The 19,907-nt window shown below is 45.9% G+C and overlaps 1 protein-coding gene across 4 annotated transcripts in view; it reads right to left on the bottom strand.

The window, feature by feature from the left end:
- The window catches only part of DCX (doublecortin), a 112,914-nt gene that overhangs the window by 58,457 nt on the left and 34,550 nt on the right, over positions 1-19,907 (bottom strand). For all 4 annotated transcript variants that reach the window (XM_057399453.1, XM_057399454.1, XM_057399455.1 and 1 more), the window contains 2 exons: positions 11,525-11,726; positions 9,606-9,996 (listed from right to left, as the gene is read on the bottom strand). In XM_057399453.1, coding sequence (XP_057255436.1) covers positions 9,606-9,969 — 364 coding nt within the window. In that variant the 5' untranslated portion in view covers positions 9,970-9,996; positions 11,525-11,726. Of the gene's footprint in view, positions 1-9,605; positions 9,997-11,524; positions 11,727-19,907 lie in introns of those variants that run through there.

The raw sequence follows: 19,907 nt of genomic DNA, 5'->3' as shown, positions 1-19,907 counted from the left end.
CACCTTAAAGGATTTATAGGATTTATTTTGGGTCTGCAAATCTGATGGATGCTAGAAGAGTTATGACTAGAATGAGACCGTAAAACAGTATCCCTAAGGGAATGTAGCTGTCTAGTCTGAAATGACTCAGGCTGTTGAGCACTTGAGGATGCAACTGGAAAAAACCTCAGTCATTGCTAGAGGAAAAAGCTTTTGTCTCACCATTAGATAAAATTTTAATAGGAACTGAAGGCATAACATAGGTACCTGTAGGATTTTATGGTGTTTCTTTGGGTGTTGTACTGAGCTGATTTTGCAGAATGAAGTTCTTTAAATATTACGATAGGTTTGAAATCAAAATACAGATTGCACTGTTTTGAATAAGTAAAAATCCTTCTTCATATAAGTAGACTGGCTGCATTTCCTTATCTGTTCCCTCCTGCAAACTGGCCATCTCTGAAGAGCCTACCCAACACCTAAGTCTGGCTTTCCACTACAGGATCTCCAGGGCAGGATTTCACATCTAATCGGCAAAAGTGTAAATATGGATTTTCAAACAGCCCACTGATTTCCACAGCATTTTATGGTCCAGGAATGTAACACAGCCAGTTCACTGTTTATGTATGCATCCTTCTGCTGATCAAGTTGCATTTCTGATGGAGGCACTGAGACAATCCCTTGACAGACCATTAACAGGTACATATAAACAGATGACTTTATTAGGTTTAAAAGAGCAGTCTGTGTAGTATTTGTGTCCTTATTACTGCTAAGTGAGCAGCCACAGAAAGATGCAGGATGCTAACATTTTAACCCCAACTTTGTACCCAGTTCACCAGAAAGGGATGTGTACTCGTGGTGCTTACATCAACTGCAGCTTTTCTCCATCTCCAGTGACCAAAATCATGTATCAACAGGAAGCAGATACTCTGTTTTCCCTTCTGAGGATGGAACAGAAATACAGAAGGGAGAAACCAGCTAGCAAGGCTCCTGATGAACACTGCCAGTTGAGCATTTTATCAACTAGCATCCCCCAAATGCACTAATCCCACCAGGAGGCTCTGTTACCTTGAACAAGCAATAAAGATCTATATTTGAGGCATGTATGCTGTCAGCAAAACCCCTCCATAAACTGATCCTGTAGTGCCCATCGCTGAAGGTCCTTAATTTCTTACATTTCTTGACTCTGGCTCAATAGAAGCATAAAGATACCCTACAGAGTACCATACATTATAATGAATTCCCATTGGAGATATTGGTTTCCAGAAGCACTGAATACTTTAAGTCTTTCTGATTAATAAGTGATAAGTTGTGGTTTATTCATCTGTTTCAGCCAAGCAACACCCAGTGCAGAGGAGGCCCACGCTCCTCTCCAGTTTCACAACTGTATGAAGTGCAGCAAGGGGAGTTTGAAATGCACACAGGGAATTAGCCCTCCTAAGAACCTGAGCCCTCCCAAGCCCATAATCCCCGCGTGGCAGAGCCTTTAAAAGTGTGCTCAACAGAACTGTAGCATTAGCCTTTGAGAAAAGGGATTTCTATGTTTAAATGCAGGACTAGGAATAAGTGATTGGAATACTACTCACCCCTGCCCAGGCCTCTGGGTGGAAGCTACCGACCAATCCTGCACCTCTGCTTCCCTACCTGGAAGCAGAAGTAGCAGTATCTGCCACTGAAATGTTGCAAGGCTTGACTTTCATCTGTGTTTATGTAAAACTTTGAGTTTGAAGACACCACAATGAAAGCAAGTATATATTTGTGCTGTGTTCTATAAACATGGGAGGTGTTAGAGCATATTTTCCATTAATAAGTTCCATGCTTTAAAGTAAACTGTAGAGATTATTGGTTTGTTCTATAGAGCACTATTACTCTTAGTTCCAGCTGAATCATTTGAAATTCTTCCCTGCACACCGTATCTGTCTAGTGTATTTACAAGAGCATACACTGAAGGCAACAGTGGCATTTAGGCAATACTCTTCTCCCAGGCTTTGTTTCCACAAATGTGGCATTAGGTAGTTGTGCATATATATATACATGTATATATACACATAATGACCTTTCAAATTACACTGACAGTCACAGGTGGAAAATGTAATCTGTCCTTTCTCACTTGGTTTCATTAAACCAAACCCCTGCAAATACCTCACTGAATTCTAAATCCAGACAGCAATTTGCTGAGAGTGACACTTCAGAAGAGCAGTTCAGAAGGGCAACTCTTCCAGCATCATTTCTGCAGTCACAGCAGTAGAGCTGCAGGGAAAAGGAGCTTTTCCTTCCTTCTTCCCTGACCTAAAGGTGTAACCCAAAGTTTTAACTGAATTTAAAAATCACTTCAGCTGATGTCTTCCCAAATCAGTTTATGGCTCTCGAATAGCAGCAAAATTATTATTCAAGTTCCTCAGTGAGGCACATCCCTTTTGCCATTTGTTAGCCAGGAATATCTGCTATTTCACTTCCCACAGCTGAGTGTTACTCAAACCTTACCATGAGGGGGTATCAGGATTGGGCAAATACTGGCTGAGGACTTGTGAACTTGCCAGCTTCAAACACTGTTGTACTGTGGTACCACTGTGGTACTGTGGCCAGAAGATCACAAGAGAGAAAACTAATGGGGAATAGTGCTACCACAGAAAGAGGAGTAGTTTCTTGGTTTCTCTGCTACTTCCATCTATGCTAAGCCTATAATAGGAAGTCAAGGTGTACAACTCTGCCAGTCAAAGAAATATAAGTGATAGACAGCATGGTTGCAGAAGATGTGCACAGCATAACAGAAGGAAGGGGAGGATATGAGATTTTGTCAAAAGCAAAAGAAACCACTCCAAGCAGTACATTGCTCCCCAGCCCTAAGCATAAAATCTGTGCACAGATATTTCCAGGAACACATCTTTAGAGCACAAGCAGCTGTGTACACGTGCAGAAATCCAAATACAAGCCCTGAGAAGGTTATGAGGAACAGCCCTGTCACTGCTGCCAAACAAAACCCTAAATGGGAGCCCAGAGAAACACATTAATTCACTGGGGGTGGGAAGATTCTGCAGGAGTGGGAGCATCCTCCTGACAAGATCCAGGCTGCTGCTGAACACGCTGTAGGCATGACACCAATGTGCTAAGGACAGCACAGTGCCAGGTCAGTGCAAGATGCCCTTCCTGCACAGCGAAACCAAAGCCCTGCAGCATGATGTGCACTTGTCATCATGCCAGCGTGCTCCAGAGGTGTCACAACTGCTATCGTGACACCAAACCAGCCAAGGCACTTATTTATTCTTTCTATCCTGCCCTTAGCAATAGATGAACTGACTGTAGACCTTAAGTCCTGATCAGCATATTTGCCATTTGAAGCCATGGCTTCTAACACACTGAGTTACTCTGACTACAAGCACATTACACAGTTATGTGCTACCCATTTGATAGAAGCACAAGGTGATTACTCAGCCCCTAAAGAAGGGATGATCTCAGCAGAGATAAGGTTTGCCTTAGAGAAGGTTTCTTAGAGGAACTCTAAGCTCAAGATGAGCACTAATCTCTCAACCCTCTTACAGTAGCTCCTTGTGACAATACTAAAAATGACAGGTTGTGCTTTCAGGAAAAGTTATCCTTCCTCAGCATGCCCCAGCAAGGTTCCAAATATTATGAACTGCAGGCAGAAGTCTTGCGAGAAAAATCGGGAAAGCTGGATTGGGGCCATTTTGAAAGTGTCACTGCTAACAGTTATTCCAAAAACAGCCTCTGTGGGCTGCAGGCAATTATTTTGGTTGTAAGCTCTGCTCCTGCAAAGTTGAGATTGTGCTGCTGTGCCCAGCTTTTGTGTTTCATGGGATTTACCATGACTTCAATAGGAATTAAATGGACTTAACACCTTGCAGAGTTCGTTGCATATGGTGTTAAAGTAGGCTTTTCGTTTCAAATGCATGAACTTCCTGCTTCTTTATGCATTAAAAAGGATCTTTCTCTGCCTCAAGACCTACTCCACCACGGCAAAAAGAACTCTGGAAGAGCTCCTTTCTTTTGGCTCTTCGACAGGGAGCTCTTCCATGAGAGAGACACCTCTTGTTCTGTTAAGTGAAAGAAACACATGGTTAGAAATTGCCTTCAGAACCACGTGATGCCGAGAAAGATTTTCTGGGACCACACCAGTCCTGGTTCAACAGCCAGGAGGAGCAAGCAAATGAAACAGAACCACAAGGATAAGTTTTGTTATATAGGATGTAATTAGCCAAGCTGCCAGGACAACAGCCATAGGAAACAATGGCCTAGGTTCCCAAGACTTCAGTACTGGGCTATGTGAAATTCAGTTTTCCAGGCAAACTGGAACACACATGCACTGGGTGGGGATTTCAATGCACTTCCCATGAACCCCTCAGTCCCAGCACACACCAGGCTCTGTGCAGCTCCAGGGCGGAGTCCCTGCTATGATCACTGGAAACACTCCTGGATGAGCTTTTGGAAAAGATTCCCCAGGGCACGACAGGATACAAAAAGCTTGGAAGCACTCTCTGGAACATCTCACACAGCCCAAGAACATTTGTAATGAAACCCCATTGAGCAAAACAAAATCCTATTCAGTTTTTTCTAGTGTTTAATCTGAGGCAAGAGCAAATTTCAGACAAGTAGCCCAGCACAGGACAAGGGCATAAACCCAGCCTTGGATGGGCCCTCTGACCACAGCACAAGGGGGGGCTCTGTCCTGCCTAACAGCCTGAGTAAACCAGGAGCTCACAAGGGAGCAGCTCTACAGCTTCAACTAAATGTTGAGCCTCTCAAGTTCTAGTTTTAGCCTATGTCTGCATTTCTGCCTTGCTGACCATGTAATCAATGCTGTATTTGTATGTCATAGAATCATAGAATAGTTAGGGTTGGATAGGACCTTAAGATTTGGTGGGTTTATTTCCACATGAAATCAGCCACTGGCTAGAAGCAGGTCCTAAATCTACCTATAATAAAACCCCTGAAAGATGCATCTTAGTTCCTCAACACCTTCTTCCACCTTGACATGTTCAGAACATAATCTCCCTGGGCAGGAGTTCTCTCTTCCTACATTTAAATGGTGCCTTGCACAGTAGGCTGCCCCACTTGGTCAGCACTTCTAAATACATTGTGACAAATGTCTGATCTTTAAAAGTGGGGAAAATTTGGCTTCTGTGGAAGTGCCAGTCTCTCCCTTCAGAGGAACCAATCCGTTCTTCACCAGCACTGAGGTTAACCCAGAGTTGCAATGGCTTCAGCAGCCAGGACTCTGCCTTGTGCCTTTCCCTCACTCTCAGCTTGCACCTTACTGCCCCTTTCCTTATCTCAAGCAACTGCTAGTGGGGCCACATGGGAAAGAAGCAAAATGATGGAGGGGACTAAAAAGAGCTCATCTGTGGAACAACAGAGACAGCAGGTGGCCACATCATTCCAAAGTCGGGTTGCAAAGAACAGCATTTCTTAAGCCATCTTTGCTGTGGAAATGAATGCATAACATTCACTTCCACCTCTATCCAGCCCTCCCTTCAAAGAAGAAGGGTAATCAGAGCCGAGACAGGGAGAATTTGCCATCCCATCACAATGGGTTTACAAGTATAAGAGAGGCTCAAATGAGCCGAGGAACAAGCCACCCTGTCCAGATGTCAAAGGCAGATAGGTTTAGTATAAACTTGGGTGACAATGTGAGCCGCTCTACTGTCAGCTTGAGCAAGGCTGGAAAAGATGGCACATGAGGGTTTTTAGTATCATTCATATTCAAGTTTTCTCACAGTACAAGGCACAGAATTAACTGTTACAACAGCGGCTCACCAATAATCTATAAAGGCAGCTTCATATATCGACTTCCTAAAGCCTTGGTCACTAGAACCAATTATAATATCAAAGGAATAAAGATCACCTGGTGCTCTGTTCCAAAAGATTTACTTACTGACTAAACCAACCATGATAGACAGTAGCACTTGGGCCCAACATCCACTCCTGACTCAGCCAAGGGAGTATACAAGTGGGAGATGCTGTCAGCAATTTACCTGTAGTCAGGACCAGCTGTAATAGTGCAGTAATATGCTGTACTGCATTAAACCAACATATAGATTCAGGAAAAATACAGTCCTAATCAACAGCAGCATGTGGATTATTTACAAATACATTAAAACTGAATGCTGGAAATAAGGAGCCAAGACAAGACATTGACTACAGTGATGGAAGATGGCCATTAGGAGTGAAAGGAGGGAGAAAAAAATGATAAGACAAGTTGATTTTGAGAGGTCATTGGGAGATGTGGACATGGGCAGCTTTCTAGTACAGGAGGCAGTTTGGGGAAAGCAGCCAGTGCCAGCTGAAGAAGAACTCAGCAGGCAGTAAAAGAACCTGTGTGACAGAGTCCTGGTGGGCTTCCAAAATGTGAGGCATTAGGGTTCAGTACAGGAAAGGACCAAGAGGCACATTCCAACAGGCAGTTAGGAGGCATCCATGTGAAATATTACAGCTTCTGCAATCATACTGAGATGAGCCTCTCTGGTGAGTTCTCTTCCCAGGTTCTACTTGTTTATTGGAAATTACAACATCAGTCACATTATAGGAACTAGAATTGGTTTAGTTATGCTCAGTCTCCAAGCAGAAAGCTAATTTATATGGCAAACATACACTGTGTATGCACTGTTCTTGTATGTCATAGCACAATTACACTGAAGTCCTGTTTTTCCACGTGTGCACCGAGAGCACAGTTACACACACCCAAGCTAACAGCACTTTACCACAAGGTTGGTTACAACCATGGTATTAGAAATCAAAAGTAATGTATTTCCCAGATTGCTTTTCTGCAACAGGTCATCCCTAGAAATATGGGAATATTGTTATCACTAAGCTGTCAATAACAAGCAGATTGACATTTGCATTTTCAAACACTGCATTCCTTTGTTTTCACTCTGCTCAGATTGTATTTTCCTCACTGATGCTCTGCTGAGGACACAGCCACGCACACAATCCCATTTTCTTTTTAGTACCACATCTTCAGTGCTGTTTCCAGATACCACTTTGGCAGAACAAAGCCAGAACCCAAATCTCATCACCTCCTGCCTGTGCCTTAACCAGTAAAAAACATTTTAAGAGCCAGGTACATTCTGACCTGCAGCAAAACCCAGTGTAAAGCAGGTGTAACAACTAAAGGTTTGACTTCACCGGCAAAAAAAATTGAAAGAGCATAAATGCAGGAAGATTATAAAAAGAGAATAAAGAACTGCATTTTCTGCTGTGGGAGGATTGCTGAGGATTCATGTAAAAAACCTGGGCCAAGCCTGAGAGCTGCCACCAGAGAAAGGCTGTGGCCATAGGAAAAGCTCAGAATGAAACCTGGCAGAATCTCTGACATTAAGGGAGGCCACACCTCCGTTTGACAGCTGTAACTGGGCTGAGAATAACTCCAGCAGGGCTGCATCAGCGCTCTGAAAGGCAGCAATTTCCTCCCAGTAGAACTGCTCTATGGAAACCAATATTTATTCTCTGTGCTTGTCCTCACAAACTATTTTGGGGAAATGAGTATCCCATTTGACAGATAAAGAATTGTAGGGAGAGATGCTTTAGTCAAGGTCACACAATGACTCAGTGGTGAGGATGCCCCTGCAGTTCAGTGGCTAACACACATCCATTGTCTTTTACAACAGGCAAAAGCCTTCAGGAATTTCTGTCCTTACCAAATCAGCCAGGTCATCTGCTTGGAGGAAAACATCAAGGAACAGGGAAGAACAACTCCCTTCTTGCAACAGATAATCAGGATATTCCAGCTCCAAACAAAGAATGGATTGCTCGGGGAAGAGAAAAGCAGGGAGGCTGCGGGTGTTGTCTGTGCACCCCAGTTTGGCTGCACCACCAGCTTGGTGTTGCCCACAGCCATGCCCTGGCCACATAGTATTGATTTTTGACTTATCCCTCATCCCACAGTCCAAGTGTCCCTCGGGGGAACAGGCACTGACACCCTCTCTAGATATAGGAATACACTCAGGCCTCTCCTGAGCATCCCCTGCACACTCAGACCTGCCACCCAGGGGATGCCTTTTCACACTCCCCCCCCGACCTACCACCCCAACCCCCCCCCCCCCCCCCCCAGCCCCTGCAGAAACACTCCCAAATATACCCCCTTACACACCCCCCATCTGCACATCTCAGTACACCTCCCTTCCATATAGACTGCGTGAATCATATTCAGATGCAGCACATGAACTCCCAATGCCCTCTCCACACACACAGCCAGCACACCCCCTTACACACACACAGCCAGCACACCCCCTTACACACACACAGCCAGCACACCCCCTTACACACACACAGCCAGCACACCCCCTTACACACACACAGCCAGCACACCCCCTTACACACACACAGCCAGCACACCCCCTTACACACACAGCCCAGCACACCCCCTTACACACACACAGCCAGCACACCCCCTTACACACACAGCCAGCACACCCCCTTACACACACACAGCCCAGCACACCCCGTTACACACAGCAGCACACCCCCTTACACACACAGCCAGCACACCCCCTTACACACACAACCCAGCACACCCCCTTACACACACAGCCCAGCACACCCCCTTACACACACACAGCCCAGCACACCCCGTTACACACAGCAGCACACCCCCTTACACACACAGCCAGCACACCCCCTTACACACACAGCCAGCACACCCCCTTACACACACAGCCCAGCACACCCTGTTACACACAGCAGCACACCCCCTTACACACACAGCCAGCACACCCCGTTACACACACACAGCCAGCACACCCCCTTACACACACAGCCAGAACACCTCCTTACACACACACAGCCAGCACACCTCCACACACTCCCTGTGCACAAACCCAACCCAACACCCTCATGAACCCCCTCAAGGAATAAGGAATCCCAACACCTCCTCTGCAATTAACCCTTCTTACACCTCCCTCCACATATGTATAAACCCCCAAATTTTACCAAGTGCAACCCACCCAAAACACCCTTCTGCATACATACACCTTTCATTAACTCCCCCTAAACACATTGCAGCACACCCCACACACTGTAAAATAATTCACGCCCCACCTTCCACACATCCACCATACACACACTGCATGCACCCCAACACCCCACTACACATACTTAAGTCCCTGCACAGCCCTGACCACACCCCAACACACACATACAGAGTGCACAAGCCCCTCAAAACACCCCCATGCACAAAGTGCATAAATCCTTCCCACCCTCATTACACACACGCTACATGAATCCCCCAGCACCCTTTGCTTTTTCATTCATACCCATCCACCCCAGTGAGAAACCCATACCGCTCCCCAGCCTCTCCCTGGAGCCATCTGGGACACACATCCCTCCCCAGCCCAGAGAGACACGGGGACACCCTCAGAAAGCCCCGAGCTATGGACACAGCCGTATCTAACCAGGAGTCAGACACACCCCTGTGTCTGCACCCGAGCTGGGGACACCCCAGAGATGTCAGCCCCTGCACTGTCACCCCCTCCAGAGGGAAGGGGAAGAGGTAGACTCAGCTCAGAGGGGCAGAAATCCCCGAGCACCTGAGGAAACGTGACCTTAGCAGCAGCCCCAAGTGGTGCAGCCCCCTTCCCACCCCGCCTCCTCACTGCACCAGCCCGCGATGCAATTACCTTCCTCCAGCTCATCCATGCTCCCGATCTTCCGCGAGCCATCGATGGTGTAAATGTAACGGACTCCCTGAGGCAGGTTAATGTTGTCGGACAGGGACCGGGTGAGGTCAGCCAGGAGAGCATCGAAACTTCGGAAGCGGTCGGAGGACACGGCGTATACAATCCCCTTGAAGTAGCGGTCCCCGTTGCGATAGAAACGCACCTTCTTGGCTTTCTTCTCGTTACTCAGTGCCTGTAAGGTCCTGGTTCTGTAGAAGCTACAGTGAGCACTGTGAGTGGGGCTGGGCAGCCCGTTCATACGTGAGCCTCGCATGTTTCTGGACGCCTTGTCTCGTTCGTCAAAGTGTCCAAAATCAAGTTCCATAGTTTGGTGAACCCTAAAGATCTGAAGCTGAGCAGGAAGAAGATGGGGAGAGGAGTGCGAAGGGACAGGTTAGAGCCAAGCAGAGCCACGATCCAGAGAGAAAAACAACACTAAGGCAAAGAGCTGTGCCTGGAGCAGGACAGATGCATTCGGGAAGCTCCCCCTCCCCTGACTGAGGTATTGATTCTGGAGACTGAGCGTAGGAGGGGTCCTCACATTCTGAAAGGCATCCAGCTCCTGGGGGCAGGGAGCACGTTCCTAGAGAGCTGTGTGCTCCTGCACCTGGGAGTTTTCAAAGTGCAGTAAATGAGGACCTGGGGCCAGAGGGATACATGGCAAACACAGCTCAGCCCCAAAAAACCTCGACCAAACACCAGTTGGCAATGAATTAAACCTCTGAGCCCTGTGAGGTTTCCTTTGGCAACAGAAAACAAGGAGATCCCAGTAAGTCAGCCCTTCAATCTGTCGAATCACGGAAGGAACCAGAGCATCTGAATGTTTAACATTAGAATAAACTGGCATTTATGAAAGAATGGTCACAGGGGAATAAGCAGTTTCTTTGTGACAGCCTGTTCAATAAGGGTAAGCAATGAGATCCAGCCCACCCTTCCCCCTATCCGCAGCCCCCTCCTAGCCCATCAATCAATTCCCAGGACCAGCCTACATCTCTAAGAAATGACTGGAAAGAAAAATCTGTCATTGAAATGAAGCTTTGGTAAGCTCCTTTCAGCCTGAGACTCCTCTGAATTGCATTTCTGCTCCCGTTTAATGAGGAGGAGAAAATAAAGGGGCTGTTTCCACCCCCCTTCCAGCCTTAAGTGCTTTAATTGCTGGAAGTGCCACTGCTCAAGGGATACACCGCCCCTGCTCCTCACCTTTCATTGTTCTGAGCACGGGGGGCTCCAAGCCCCAGCACAGAAAAGCTGAGACTTGAGCTGACACCCACCAAGCAGGAATGTCTGTGCAGTCCCCAGTTTATGCTCATGAACAACCTTCCTCCTGCACCAAACCCCAACACAAAAGGAGGAGGAACCCCCAACCCTGCAACAGAAAGACCCTTCCACTCCCCCAGCACAGCCAGGAACATGCAGCTCACGTATGTTGCCTGCATGTTAATACAGGGTAGAAAGGGGGTTTAAAACAGCACTTGGCAGTGAGGTATAAATCTAGGAAAAGCTGTTGCTATCTCTTCTCCACCCTTACATTTGGCAGAACGAAGCTTCTTCCCTGTATTTTTACAATGTCAGTGTGACCTGTGCAAGAAAAATCCTTGTCCCCAGTCTGCAGTAAAGCACAAGATGACAATGAGGGGATCTGCACAGAAATCACAAGTTGGGAACATTCCCCCCATGACTGCAGTCGGGGCAGATTCAGCCCGGTGTCATGCCCTGAACAATGAAACATCCAAGCAACTTCGGGAATGAATCAGAGGATGCAGAGGTTCGGTTTTAAAATGAACTGCAGCTACTGTAAGGTACTAACAGGCAGATTCCCCCATTCTAGCTGACATCTGTTACTTTCCCGCATGCAAGTCACCTAAAAAAGCTCTACTCACCGGGTTTCAGCGCGCAGGGTGGAGATGCTGAGAGAAAGAACACCAGGCTCACTCTGCCTTTGTTGTCTGAGCTCCAAGCAAGAAATTCCTGCCAGGGTGGATGAGACGCCTCCTAGGTCCTAGTGCCTTGTTCCATCCCTCCGCAGTAACTTTGCCTCAGTGGTTTTTACTCTCATTACCAGTTTTCTGGTTGTTGTATTCTCTGTATTTGAGGAAAAAAAGGGTGTGTTCATGTCAGCTCTGGGTGTGTTAACTGATGTGAACATAACAGGGTAAACAGTTTAAAGGGGCAGGATTTGGGGTGCAGTTCTGAAGGATGCAAATTTCCCCCTGGCTCTAGTTTCACTAAGAATTGATCTGGCCCCACTAAAATAAAGGGGTAATTGGACCAATGCACCAGCATTATAGGATTACCAGTACTGGGATTTCATGGCTACAACCCTGCAGTGTGCTGCAATGCTGGCACTAGAGTTCTGTGCATTAGGAAAGCAACTACGAGCAAAGCTGACCAGTGAAGCTGGGCATACTCCTGCTCCTGTCCTGGTTTTACACAGCAACCGTGTTTACACTGGCTAGCAGAAAGGGAGAATTCACTTCATGGTTCTGCATGAAGTGCCCCTGAATAACTTTTCTCCGTTAACACTGGACACAAGCCAAAGCCAGAGCTCTGAATCCCAGTTCATTCAAACCCCAAGGGGCTCAGGACAGAGTCATTCAACACAAGCTTAACCCAACAGATTCAGCCTGGCTCCTGTGCCAAACTAAGAGAAGCTTATTTTCCAGGTCCACTGCAGGACAACACAGCTGACACAAAATTGTACCGGGCGCTTTCACTTTGAAAACAAAATCTTTCTGGATGGAGATTTCTACCCTGCAGCTTGGAGAACAGCACCACTAACCCCACTCGGTGCTTTCAGAGAAGACCAGGATTTGGAAATGGGAGGGTCTTCTCATGTGTAGAAAGAAATCTTTCCTAACAACACTGTGCCCATTTTGAATGGAAACATCAGATGTTGTCATTTTGGCACATCCCAGAAGTATCACATTTAGTTAGCATCTATTCCAGCTTTGTCTGCCCTGTACATGATAGTCCAGGCAACACTGACAAAAACCCACTAACAGCTCATCTTTATTTGCCAGCAACACATGGCATTTGTTAAGTTTCTCTGAAACCATACTTTTAGTCAAAGGCTCCTGTGCACCCCTCAGTAAAGCTGTTGACTGCTTCCTTATGTGTTTAGTGGGATCACTACAGAGGACCCTCCAAATCTGCTCTCCTTCCTCAGGAATTAGCACTTGAGAAGACCCCAGGGAAGAGAAGGGTCTGAGCTCTTTAGAGCATATGCCAGTAGGTCTCTGGAACTTTGAGCCTTCTCTTTCCCATAAAATCCCATTTCAAATCAGATAATTCCCAGCCATTCATCACTACATGCTTAATCTGTCCAGGATTAACAATTCTTCTCTATACCACATTACTGCTGTAAATACAAATTTTAGACTTTTAAAATGTGCCAAAATACAAATCATGTGCTAAGTACAGTAACAGCAAGAATAGAGAAAACCAAAATCAGTCTTCAGTGGTGCACAGAGCTTTGATAGAGAAGAGGCAGACTGTACGGGATTATGTCTAAAGATACTACCCAGGATAACCTGGCAGGAGGATGAAAACCCATGCAGTCAGTGGAATTGTACAACATGTTCACCTCCCAAATTTGACATGCATGGAGAGTTCTGAGGACAGCAAAGGGTCTCCAATAGCATAACGGATGGTTCTTGACTTCTTTGCATATCCTGGTGAGAAAATAAAGCATGGCTATATAGACATGTCTGCTCAGGACACTGCCAGAAGCTTTTCTGGAGCATGTGTACTTCCTTTAAAAAGCAGAATTACTCCAGCAAGACACCTGGTATTCATCCCTGACTGAAAGATAAGGTTTCTACAGCCAATGATGGTAACCTTCATCTGGAGAAAAACCTCAAGTTGTTCCTAAAAGGTACTCAAATCACCTTCAGTACAGTTCTCCTTTAACCCTGCCATGAAACAGCTAGAGCATCATCAGAGGCGAAGAACCCCAGAGCCAGGTTGATTTCACATGTTCTGAGTGGAATCACACCCCATTCTTCAAATGAGAACAGGATCAGCTCAGTCTACAAACATTGGCTATGCAATAATGCACCAAAATGTACAGCTTTTTCTTGATGAATGTAGGGCCTGCTCCCGACTTCAGTTCTGTTGGTCAGACACGAGCTTCTTCACTGGCCTTAAGGCATTAAGGTCAGTCAGAACTTACATCAGAAGAAACTCACCCTCTGAGACACCATAACCTAAAACCATTTCAGGCAGCATGAGTGACTGAGAATTGGAAGGACAATAATTCTTCTCATCAGTGAATTCATCCAGCTAAAAAGGAAAGACAAATTTAGCTCTTCAGATTAAATTATCTGTTTTAAATCAGGTGAATCATCTTTCCTCCAGGAAACATGTAGACTATTGCCTGTGTAACTAAATCTGTATAAAGACATGTTTATTGTCATTGCTGAGCAACTGTGATACTTTGGAAAGGGACAGACTGCAGGTGAAAGGGGGTTTGCAACTGCTTTGTTCTAACTTCTTCACGTACACCTAGAAACTCCAGTTTCTATCATCATCAGGAGTTGTAGTCTGAAGTACTCTATGTCAGTGTCCAGTTGCCTTGTCACACATCATCCTGACTTGTATAAAAGACTGCATATCTGATAGCAGAACATGTTCTCTGATCAGGATGTAAGTTAGGGTGGGAAGTAGCTGAGGTCTGGCTGCACCACAGATGAGGATCCTGGAAAAATCCACATCAAGTGATTAGAGCTTTTGAAGGAAGTCTTGGATCAACATTTTCAAGTCAGTCTACTTAGATGCAGATGTTTAATTACATTTCTTATTTTAACCTCTGTTCTTCTGGACTGCTTTGGAAGTGTCATCCCTGGTCACTGCTTCCAAGGCTTTGCTTTGCTGTGAGCTTACACACCAAAACCTTCTGAAATGACAAATTACTATTTCAGGGCTCTGACAAATGTGTGGAGGCTCTCAAAATGAGAGCCCAAAATGCCAATGGCTCAGTCTTGACCCTATAGAACAACAGGCTTTGAATCTGAATCTTCAAAACAGATACCATATCAGACTATAGAGTTAAGTCTCTCCCACATAATACTATGAGCTAATAAGCAACGGGAACTTGGCTGACTTTCACCACATAACATTTGTTTCCTTTGGAGATTTATTTTTACAGAGACCACACACATGAAAGCCTTTTAAATACCAATGCTAGTGAGCCAAAGTCAGCTCAGCCATGGGGAGAGAAGGATGGACAAATACTTCCATAGCATAGTTTCCCCACTCTAAGCCTTGTAACCACCTGCAGAGGCAGTTCAGACTTTGAAGTCAGAGGGTTAGATCCTTCTACAACCTGAATCACTGGAAACCCCAGGGAGCAGGGGGGACAAAGATGTCAGTCTAGGGAAAGAGGAGAGGGAGGAGGCAGAAGCTAGGCTCCAAGGCCACCTCCAGCATCTAGGGCCCACATGGGGCCCTCACCTGTGTTCCAACAGCACTGGTACCTCTGGGGTCAGACCTGCCACTCCTCCAGACCCCAGAGGCTGCGATGAGTCAGTGCATTTGTGCTGCAGTCCCACACCCTGGGCACACACCCTCAATCTCAGCAAATAACTTTAGCTTCAGATAAGCTTCTGCTGAGATCTGGGAGAAAGAGACCTTTCCATCCTCCAAGGGACCAGCAGAAAGCAAGCTGCAAGTGAAAAGGCAATTTCCTGTCCTAATAAACTTGAGGAACACACTCAGGACATTCCCAACACACCCAGACACAAAATAAGTATTAAAATGCACAAGTCACTCAAAAGAAAATACCTCTTGCACTGGATTTCTGCTGGCTCCCTCCTACAAGTAAATCACCAGAATGAATAAATCTTTCCCAGCTGAAAGCAAATTCCCTGATAGCAGAAAATGAGACATTCCCAGCCCATGATTTCTTGGGTAAATCCTGCCAGACCCAGTGAGCTCCACAAGCCAAATTCTGTTGGCACTTCAGTGGCATCAATTTGCAAGGCTTGCAGAAAGCCATGGAAACATCTGCCACATGCATTGCCTGTGCGCTGGGGGACATGTGGAACCTCACAGAGGTTGTCAGTACATTTTTGCTGACCAAATGATATGATGTATTGTCTGCAAGCCCCAGCAAAGGTCACAGCAAATGGAACCACACGAAATCCAGATGTCTCCTTTCTCTGAGGTTGTCCATGGGCTGCATCATAGTAGTTAGGAGACTTATGATCAAGAACCTAACCACCTTGATATTTTCATTTTATACAGTAATTCTAACTGACTTACAATCATTGCCAGCCTCTCAAAGTGCCTGCTGAATCCATCATTGGTTTGAAGGGCTTTTCTGATGGAATATTAAGTGATAGAAAAGAAAATCCCATCAGAGCGGATCACGTCACATGCAAGTTGGAAATGCAAGATATTTCCTTTCAAATACAGATCCTCTCTGTCACTCTGAAGGCAGTGACAGTGAAGTCAGGTGACACTGGGGAGCATGTATAAAAGATACCCAAACAGCCCAGCTTATAAACTTAGAAACAACAACAGACCATTCCAGAACTTGTTTTCCGTAAGAGATTTCCACTCAGTATACTCAGTCCGTGCCATCCCAGACCAAGCCCAAAAGCCTACAAGATTAGCCATATAAGCATCCTAAGCAAATACCTTCTCATTATCAAATAGCGAATGTATGTGACCTATAGAACTAGCATTTTAAATAGAAGACAAATGTTGCCTCCAGTGGCCTGAGGAGACATTAAGAGATTTCAAGCTCTGATATTCAGTATAACATAGGACAAAGACTAGAGACCACAAGGGGGCAAATTAAACCAACCTGGAGCTCTTATAGCCCACCTCAGCCTCACTTTAAACTTCAATGTTGCAAGCATCTGGCAGGTCCCTGCACCCAACACATTGCCCACGGCTAGTCTAGGTTCAGCCTCACACCATCTTTGGAGCACAGACCCCTCACTGGTGGAAGGCTCACGCTCTGGTCCAGTCTGTGTCTGTGCCAACACATCTGGCATGTGGCAGAGAGCATGGGTGCTGGAAGGCTCCCAGGGTGGCTGTAAGGCTCTAAGGAAACCTGACTCTTGGCAGGAGATGAGTAATCAGTATTTACAGTGCACATTCTGGCTGAGCTCAGCTGTTGTGTAGAAGCTTTGAGCTGTCAGCTACGTAATTGTCATTCAGCTTGTTCACCTTCTACCAGCAGAAACAGCCCAGAGATAGAGGCAGCACAAAGGTTTTTACGCTCTCCAGGAATGATGAGAGTGGAGTGGGGACAGTGCTTTTGTGCTGGTGGGTTTTTGCTTTCAGGGGATGTTCCCTATCTGGTTTATCCTAAATATTCACAGAGAACAAGTATAAATGGTGAATTTTAATGGCTGCAGATACTGCTTAGCTATTTGCTTCTGTTCTCCATACCATTTACCTATAATAAACTATTGATAATCATTTCAATCTGCATTGAAATTTAAAGGTTGATACAGCAATAAAAAACTCACTTGGCTACATTAAAAGACAAACTTATCTACTCAAAGTCTTGTACAAACTAGAATACAGGAAAGACCATTGTTTAAAAATCAATGAACTGAGATTCCTCATTTAGAGAGCTGCAGACACTCACTCCAGAAAGACGCAGACTCATTGCAGTCAGGCAGAATGGAAGAACAATAAAACCCATTATAACATACCAGGTCAGCACTCACCTTCAGCCCCCTTTCTCCAGCAACCAGAGCCCACACTGCAAGCTAAACCAAACCAAATCTAATTCTTCTTCTCCCAGAATTACTACCAGGCTTTGAAAAGCTGGGTCTTGCATGCAGCAGCCAGCAATAGCCTGCTTGTTTCTAGTATAGGGCAACCTTGAGCACAGTGAGCATGGGAAGTAAGCAGGTTCCAAACACATGCTGACATGCAAAGCCCTGTCCCTAGCAGCTACTGATGTATCCCCAGGGATTTTGGATACCTCCTGAGAACCTACACAGAGCTACATGTTTTACCTCTAAGGTTACAGTAGGGAAACACTGCAAGACACTCACCTTCTAATAGCTCTATTTTAAGTACTGGAACTCTGATCTGAATTTCTGCAGCTCTTCCCCTGTTCCCTCCATGCAGAGTTGTACTGACAAGTGAGAGATGGCTTCAGGCAGGAGTTCTTCTCCTTGTCTACAGTGTGATCATCAAGAGGCATCCTTCTGCTCCATTAATGTCCTTAACAGACTCAGTGGAGGAAAGCATCTCATCCAGTGACTATCAGTGCTTTGATACTCACCTCTTTAGGAAAAAAAGTTATACCCTTTTTTCCTGTCGAACATCTGCAGTTTGCTGAAACCTAGGTCATTGTTCAACATCCCAGAGAAGTACCAGATGATATGGAAGCTACTGGGCTAGAAGCTGACACCAGAAACTCCACAGTGATGCTTTTGATGCTATTTAATCTTCAGATTGTGCAGGTTCTGTTCATTAGGAAACCCTCCCAAGATAAAAAGTTACTACACATTGCTCACAGATTGTTTCTTCCTCATTAGAGGAAATTCCCAGCCTGGAAAACTTGTGAAACACAGTATAATTGAATAGGAGAATCAGAATCATACCAGAACATGAGGGCTAGCATCCAAAAGTTAGATCAAGCACAAGAAGAAACTCCTGGTGTCATCTGAAGGTGCTGTCAACTACACTTCTGATTCAATGAGCTCTCGTAAGTGCTAGCCACTAGCAGCTACATAACCACAAAATATTAACAAGAATAGTAGGAGATCAGGCATCAGATAAAGCACATTTCCACTGAGGATGGTCTGTACGTGGGATGCCTGGGGACAAGCGGCTCAAGTCAGGAAACCAACTGATGAAATGCTGTCCTAGTGCGAAACCAAAATCAGGTTCAATCCCAGTAAGCTGCAAGAAAAGGGTATCAGTAGTAGTCTGGCTTTACCAAGGGCCCTGTGGGCTATAACCACATTCCACTCCTCCACCAGCATCAGATAACTACAAAGGGGAGGGTCCTCCTGCAGCAGTGGCTTCAGCCCCAGTGCTGAGTGCACATTAAGTCCCAGCAGAATGTCACTATCCCACCTTTATACCACAAGATAGTAATGTATTACCACAATTGCCACTACTTTTGTCCTTCTCCTGCTTTATTCTAACCTCCAGAGAAAGGCAGGCCAGCTGACTGCAGCCCGACTACAGAAACAGGGTACAGCCATAAATACTAACAGGCCATTGTTTGCTCTTTGTACCCATGAAGTGCTTTGCTGCTCCAAGCTAGTTTTATTCTGTTTCCAATTAGGAATCCAAACTGCTTGTTGGATTAGGTGATTCCGCTCACTAGGCAACCCAAGAAATATTTGCAGTTTCATCTTTACATTTATTAACCCAGAAAGCACACAGCATTCTGCTCAAATACCTCTTACTCAAGATTAATTCAGTGCCCACACCACAGTATGAATCGCCTTTGCATATCTCCTGGGGATGGTCATGACTTGTTTCATTATGGTCACCCTGCAATGAGCCAGCCCTCAGCACTGCTGGCCCAAACCTCCAGTTTGTGGGCTGAGTCTGTAGACATAACCCTGAAAGTGAACTGTGAAAGGCACAGATTGTTTCACTTTCAGCCCACAGAAGCCCACTCATCTCCAGGCTGGTTGTAGCAGAGATCTTACTCTTTTCTTTAGGCACTCTTCCCCCCCACCATTGTAGGCCTCCTTCCTTGCTTCTTCCATTGATGTGTGAAAGGCAGACCTGCAGAGAGAGGTCTAGCTGTACTTCCTGCAGTGCTAATCACAATCCACATCCCACACACCACTCCCATAGGGGCAGTAACACCAGCACACGCTGGCTCCCTGGGAGGTTGGCAGATGTGACAGGAGGTATTTGGGAGGCATAGATGATGCACCAGTTCCGTGCACAAAGAGCATCTCCGCTGTGCCTTGCAAAGCGGTACAGACCTGCAGAGCGCCCAAACGAGCTCATGTGCTGGCCAGCAATCACACTGCAAGGACCTTATTCGAGCTGTGCGTCTTCCTCTGGCCGTGTCTGTCTGTCGGACAACAACGATGCCACCCTGTGGCAAAACTGAGAAGCAGAGTGGAAATAGTGATCCCTGGCCAGGGGCTGCTCGGTTTAGAGTGACTGCTGCTCATGACAGTGCTCCTGGGTTTCTAGAAGTTGAGAGGAAAGACACAAGGAAATGACGAGCGGTCACTACGCTTTAGTTGCAGCACTGCTGCAGCTGTGGGTCAAGAAATCTCCAGGAAGGACTTGCAGTAACAGTAGCCCATCTTTTCT

Source organism: Pezoporus wallicus, unplaced genomic scaffold, assembly GCF_028554395.1.
Source record: "Pezoporus wallicus isolate ANWC-B61680 ecotype Strahan unplaced genomic scaffold, APGP_CSIRO_Pwel_v1 contig_13659, whole genome shotgun sequence".
Lineage (NCBI taxonomy): Eukaryota > Metazoa > Chordata > Aves > Psittaciformes > Psittacidae > Pezoporus > Pezoporus wallicus.
This window is presented reverse-complemented; position numbering and strand designations above follow the sequence as displayed.